We start from the raw sequence: 6,579 nt of genomic DNA on the forward strand, positions 1-6,579 counted from the left end.
TAATGGTAGACAGATTGTGTTCATTTTCATGGTTTCCTCCTTTCTGTTGAAATTGTCCACATGCTTCTTGTGTACTTCAATGGCTTCTCTGTGTCGCCTGACATGGTGGTTGTGAGAGTGGTCCAGCATTTCTGTGTTCTCCAATAATATGCTGTGTCCAGGTTGGTTCAAACACGAATCAAGGAACATGGAAGGCACTGCAGACTCCTTCAACCAGAGAAGTCAGCCATAGCAGAGCACCTGAGGAACCAGCCTGGACACAGTATAGTATTTGAGAACACAGAAATGCTGGACCACTCTCACCACCACCATGTCAGACAGAGAAGCCACTGAAATCCACAAGAAGCATGTGGACAATTTCAACAGAAAGGAGGAAACCATGAAAATGAACAAAATCTGGCTACCAGTATTGAAAAACTCTAAAATTAAAACAGCAAAACAGCAGAGGGAAAACAATCGGGGACAACTAATCACCTCTCAACAAAAGATTGCTCTAGGCACTGTCAGGCCATTATATGCTAATCAAGGTGGTCAGTTGAAACATTCACACCTAGCTCCAGCAGACAAGAGTCCTTTGTCCCACCCTGGTCTTTCCACAGATATATAAACCCATTGTTCTAATTCCAAGAGACCTCACTACCTCTGAGGACGCTTGCCATAGATGCAGGTGAAACGTCAGGAGAGAACGCCTCTAGAACATGGACATATAGCCCGAAAAAACCCACAAGAACCCAGTGATTCCGGCCATGAAAGCCTTAGACAATAAATAAAAGCCAGTTTCTACCTTTTACAAAAACCTTCCCTGAGCCTCCTGTGTCTTTACTGAGCTCATGCTATACTCTAGCAGTGGCTGCTCCGCGAGTGAGAGCAAGGATTCTGCAAACCCTCCTGAGATGCCCCGGCCCTTCCTTTGGACATGCAAGGCAAAGGCAACACAAAGCAGAGAGCGAGGGAGGGACAGAAATGTGACTTTGTTTTATTGTGACCAGAGGGGCCAAACCTGATCCAGGTGCTGGGCCCCCCTTCCTCTCCTCCCTCCCTCCTTCATGCCTTGAGGGCGGCTGCCTTTCCGGCGGGGGCCTGGGCCTTCTGGAAGTCCTGCTGCAGCCTCCCCAGCAATTCCCGCTGATGCTCCGACTTCCTCTCCAGATCCCCCATCTGGGACTCATAGCGCTTGCTGAAAAAAGAAGGAAGGAGGGAGGGAGTCCGCTGGAGGGGAGGCGTGGGTGCCTTCCTCCAGTGGGGACCCCTAGGACCACACAGCCCACCCCCTTCAGGAGAACACAACCCAAGCCCTCCTAACAGAGGGCCATCCTGTCTGACTCCCAGGGACAGCTCAGAGTGCCAGGAAGGCCTTCCTACTACACGGAGGCAGAGTCTCTCTTTCCTGGGTCTTCAAACCACGGCTCCCTCCCTCGTGTCCCACTCTCTGGAGCAACAGGAAACAGGCCTTCTTCTCCCTCCTCTAAGTAGCTGGAAGGGGCCTCAACGTTTGTGGATACGGGATGGTGAGGGATGGAGGGACATACAACAAAAATACCACTTATATATGGAGTAAACAATAATGGAATTCAACAAACAAGTATATAGACATGTTGTACTGTTCAATTTCACAGAGATGTCAAACAATACTGTGTACAGGGATGGAGGGAGGCCAGTGGGGTGCCTTCCTATAGCCTTGTTTGCACCCATCTTGCTCAAGGTGTCTCCGCTTCCTGCCTCCGTGGAGAGGTGTCCCTTTCTCCTCATAGAATCAAAGAGTTGGAGGAGACCTCCTGGGCCATTATCCAGTCCAACCCCATTCTGCCAAGAAGCAGGAATATTGCATTCAAATCACCCCTGACAGATGGCCATCCAGCCTCTGTTTCAAAGCTTCCAAAGAAGGAGCCTCCACCACCCTCCGGGGCAGAGAGTTCCACTGCTGAACAGCTCTCACAGACATAGAATCATGGAATCCTAGAGTTGGAAGAGACCTCATGGGCCATCATCCAGTCCAACCCCATTCTGCCAAGAAGCAGGAATATTGCATTCCAATCACCCCTGACAGATGGCCATCCAGCCTCTGTATAAAAGCTTCCAAAGAAGCAGCCTTCACCACACTCCGGGGCAGAGAGTTCCACTGCTGAACGGCTCTCACATTCAGGAAGTTCTTCCTCATGTTCAGATGGAATCTCCTCTCTTGTAGTTTGAAGCCATTGTCCCATTGCGTCCTAGTCTCCAGGGAAGCAGAAAACAAGCTTGCTCCCTCCTCCTCCCTGTGGCTTCCTCTCACATATTTATACATGACTATCTCCTCTCATCCTTCTCTTCTTCAGGCTAAACATGCCCAGCTCCTTAAGCCACTCCTCATAGGGCTTGTTCTCCAGACCCTTGATCATTTTAGTCGCCCTCCTCTGGACACACTCCAGCTTGTCAATCTCTCTCTTGAATTGCGGTGCCCAGAATTGGACACAATATTCCAGGTAAAGTGGTCTAACCAAAGCGGAATAGAGAACGGGGAGCATGACTTCCCTAGATCCTCCTCCTCCTCCTCCTCCTCCTTCTTCCCAGAGGTCTTTTGCACATCTTACTCTCCTTTAATTGAGAAGGGAGCACCGTGAGACTTCTCCCTGGCACAGAGAGACCCAGAGTCAGCATTGCGGGCCCTTCTCCCAAAGTGAGGCCACTTTGCCTTTTGTCCATCGACTCTTTCATCTGAGGTACGTACGGGGCATATGAGGTCGTACGTGACCCGCAACAAGAAAAGCAAGCTTTGTGCCTTCAGAATCTGGACCAGAACATCACCCTGGGTAGATTCCCTCCCGTTTCCTACCAGAAGCTCATACGCTGCATTCTGTTCACCTACAGACATTGAATCTTCCTTCAAGTGCGTAAACACAGCAATATGTGGTGCCCCCTCTTCCCTTCCTCCAAGCCAAACAGGCAGAGCTCCCCCCAAGGTGCTCCTCAAAGGGATTCTTGCCTTCTGGTCCTTGGGCCACTTTGTGCTCCTTCCCTTCCCTACTTGACCATCTCCTTCTTGAATGAGGTTTCCCACAGTCCCACTCTCTTCCTCTGCTTTGGTCAGGCCTTCTCACCTGGAATAACAGCCCTGGATCCATTCAAGGTATGGATATTGACAGGACGGATGGGGTCCGAACGAGGGAGGGAGGAAGGGGGGCCACACAGTCCAAGGCCTGGAGCCACGAACCCCTTTGAGGACCACCCTAGGGAGCTGGGTCTGCTCAGCTTGGGGAAGAGGAGGCTGAGAGAAGGTCCCTGAGGAGAGCCAGGCTGAAGCATCTGGAAGGAGGAAGGGCCAGGCTGCTCTTGTGCTGCTCTGGAGGAGACCGGGACATGAGGGAGCCGTGGGTTCAAGAGGCAGGGAAAGAGGTCCCACCTCAACACGAAGGAGGACATCCTGAAGGCAAGAGCTGTTCAGCCGTGGAATCTGCTGCTTCCTGGGAGTCTGCTGGGGTCTCCTTCCTCCTCTAGAGGTTCTGAAGCAGTGGCTGGATAGGGCCATCTATTGGGAGGGATTGGGTTGTGCTTTTCCCGCCTGTCTGGAAGGGGATGGATTGGATGTCCCTTGGGGGTCCCTTCCAAGTCTAGTGGGGAATGGACAGCCTGGGAGTCCGGGGGAGTCTCCTCCTCTGGAGGCCTTTCAGCACACACTGGGTGGCCATCTGTCGGGGGGGGGGGGGGGGTTGGACTGGATGTTCTTTGGGGTCCCTTCCAACTGAGGGAGACGAGTGGCCAGAGAGGTCTTTCCTCGTCTCTTGACCCTTTGGACCCTAGGCCTCACTGCAGAGTTGTCAGGAGTCCATTTCTGACGGCATGAAGACATCACTAATCCCCTCCGTGACATCCTGACTGAATCAATTCTCTCTCTGTGACATTCTGAAGCCAGGAGAGGGTGCCGGAAACCTTGTATGGGAACTTGTGAAGCAACAAATTCTAATAAGGAAACTGAGAAGAGGGGGAGATGGGCAGGAAAGGGGTATCAAAGGAAGTGGTGGTGGGGGGGGGGGGAAATACAGTAGTGTCTTTCTTTGCTGCAGAGACACAAGCAATATATCAGTTTCAAAGCAGAAACGACTTGTGAGTGGTTATTTAATATTGCTATATAGATCCTACAGTCTTACAAGAGTGTCATGGAGGCGCTGGAGTGTCCAGAGAGTGGGGCTGCCCCCTCTTTGCCTCAGGAGGACTCTCCTTGAGTGGAAGGGAGTGATGGCTGAGCAGGCCACCCTGGAGAACTCCCTCCCTCCCTCCCTGAGTGGATCGGGGCCCAGAGGGAGGCTGGGGCTGGACCAGGGCCCAAGGGGATGGGCTGTGCCTCCTGCTGCAAGGGCCCCTCCCTCCCTCCACCCCCCACACCCAGGCCCACTCACATCTCCCCGGCAATGTACTCCAGCCTCTTCCCGACCGTGGCCTTGGCCTCCTCCATGTCCTGCTTCACCAAGACGGGCCCAATCAGCTTGAAGACGGCGTTGGAGGCGTCCAGGAAGCCCAGCTCCTAGAGAAGTGGGGGTCAGGCTTGGGCCTTGGACTGGGACCCAGAGGCCAGGCTTCGGGCGGAGGAGTGTCCCCAGGGGAGGGAGGAGGCCCCACTCTCCCAGCCCCACAGGAAGGCAGAGGAAACCTGGCCAAGGAGACCCCCGGAAGGAAGCCCTTGGAGGCGTGAGACGTCAGAGAAAACAATGTGAAGGCACACAATGACAACAATAACAACAACACAAAGGAAGAGTAAAAGCTGCTCTCCTCCGTGCCCCACTCATTGTGGGAGAGGGCTGCTCTGCAGCTGCGGGATTCCTTCTTTCCTTCTGCTCAGACCTATGGGCGTTGGGATCCTTTGGGCACCAAGGGAGTACCCACCTCTTTGCAGAGGCCCACGCACTTAGGTTCCACCCCTTGTACACCGCTAGGTGTAACACTTCATGATCATGATGTTGGAAAGGGACGCTGTTGTGGGGCTCCCACCCCCACCCCCAGGACCATCACAAGACAGAACGGCTTCCGCAAAGAGGCCCCGGAGACCCCAGACTCACCTCCTGCACAATGTTGTTCTCCGTCAGCTGGGCCTCCAGCTTCTGCCGGGACGACATGCACTTGCTGATATCTGAAGGGGAGAGGGAGGGAGGCCCAAGGAAATGGGTCGGGGGCCCCACACAGAGCCCTTGGGAGAACCCAAAGCCCCGCTCCATGGGACCCTGGCTGGAAGGGACCCCAATGGCTGCTCAGCCCACCCCACGGCATCACCCTGCCTTTCCCGAGAGAGATACCCACATCTATTATTCTAATCCAGGGCCCTCCCTCCAAATGGTTTGGACTGCAACTCCCAGCATTCCTCGTAGACTCAGGGCCCTTCCTTTTCCTTTCCTGCTAAAGCGGCTGAGGGAGGAAAGGGAGAGGCCTGAGGCTGTGAGGAATGTTGGGAGTTGCAGTCCAAGACACCCGAAAGGAGGCCCCAAGTTTTCCCAGGCCTCTTCTAATCATACGCTCCAGTTTTTCTTTCTCAAAGCTGCCAATGGATTTTCCAGAGGGCAAGAAGAGTTGTTCCTGCTGCGAAGAGAGAAGGGGCCAGGAGGACAGTCCCATCTTGTCTCCTGTGCTATGCTAATAATATAATATATTGTATATTCATATAATATTTATAACATTATAATGTAATACAATATAATACTAATAATAATACAATATTATAATTACATATTTTATATTACATGTAATATTACTAATATTACAATATAATGGTATAGTACAATATAGTAATGTATAATACTGATATTGTGCTATGCTAATAATATAATATATTGTATATTCATATAATATTTATAACATTATAATATAATACAATATAATAATAATAATACAGTATTATAATTACATATTTTATATTATATTTTATATTACATGTAATATCATTAATAATATTATAATATAATGATATAGTACAATATAGTAACGTATAATACTGTATAATGTATAATACTCGGCCACTTGTAAGCTGCACCGAGTCCTTTGGGAGATATTAGCGGGGTATAAATAAAGGATTATTATTATTATTATTATTATTATTATTATTATTATATTGTGCTATGCTAATAATTTAATATAATATATTGTATATTCATATAATATTTATAACATTATACTGCAATACAATATAATAATACTAATAATAATAATACAATATTATAATTACATATTTTATATTACATGTAATATTACTAATAATATTACAATATAATGGTATAGTACAATATAGTAATGTATAATACTGATATTGTGATATGCTAATAATATAATATATTGTATGGATATATATCTTGTAAGCCTTTGGGGTGAGAAGGGCGGCATATAAATGGCATAAATAAAATAATAAATAAATAAATAAATAGTTCGGCAGGGGAACTCTCTCCCTCTGAATTTGGTGGAGGATTTAGTCACAGGCTAGATGGCCATCTGTGGGGAGAGTTTAGGATTGCATTTCCCTGCCTGGCAGAAGGGGTTGGGGCTGGGTGGCCCTTGGGGTCCCTCCCAACTATGTGGTTTCTGGGATTCCTCATGTCTCTGTCCTAGGCCAAGGCCTCCCCC

The 6,579-nt window shown here is 49.4% G+C and overlaps 1 protein-coding gene across 2 annotated transcripts in view; it reads right to left on the reverse strand.

Annotated features, from left to right (window-relative positions):
- Nucleotides 1-956: 956 nt before the first annotated feature.
- Nucleotides 957-6,579, reverse strand: part of PFDN6 (prefoldin subunit 6) — a 10,379-nt gene continuing 4,756 nt past the window's right edge. The window contains exons 3-5 of one of the 2 annotated variants that reach the window (XM_067464988.1): nucleotides 5,031-5,101; nucleotides 4,374-4,498; nucleotides 957-1,177 (exon numbers count right to left, since the gene is read on the reverse strand). In XM_067464988.1, coding sequence (XP_067321089.1) covers nucleotides 1,045-1,177; nucleotides 4,374-4,498; nucleotides 5,031-5,101 — 329 coding nt within the window. In that variant the 3' untranslated portion in view covers nucleotides 957-1,044. Of the gene's footprint in view, nucleotides 1,178-1,346; nucleotides 1,474-4,373; nucleotides 4,499-5,030; nucleotides 5,102-6,579 lie in introns of those variants that run through there. The other variant, XM_067464989.1, reaches the window with a different exon arrangement.

The sequence above is a fragment of the Anolis sagrei genome, chromosome 2, assembly GCF_037176765.1.
Source record: "Anolis sagrei isolate rAnoSag1 chromosome 2, rAnoSag1.mat, whole genome shotgun sequence".
Taxonomy (NCBI): Eukaryota; Metazoa; Chordata; class Lepidosauria; order Squamata; family Dactyloidae; genus Anolis; species Anolis sagrei.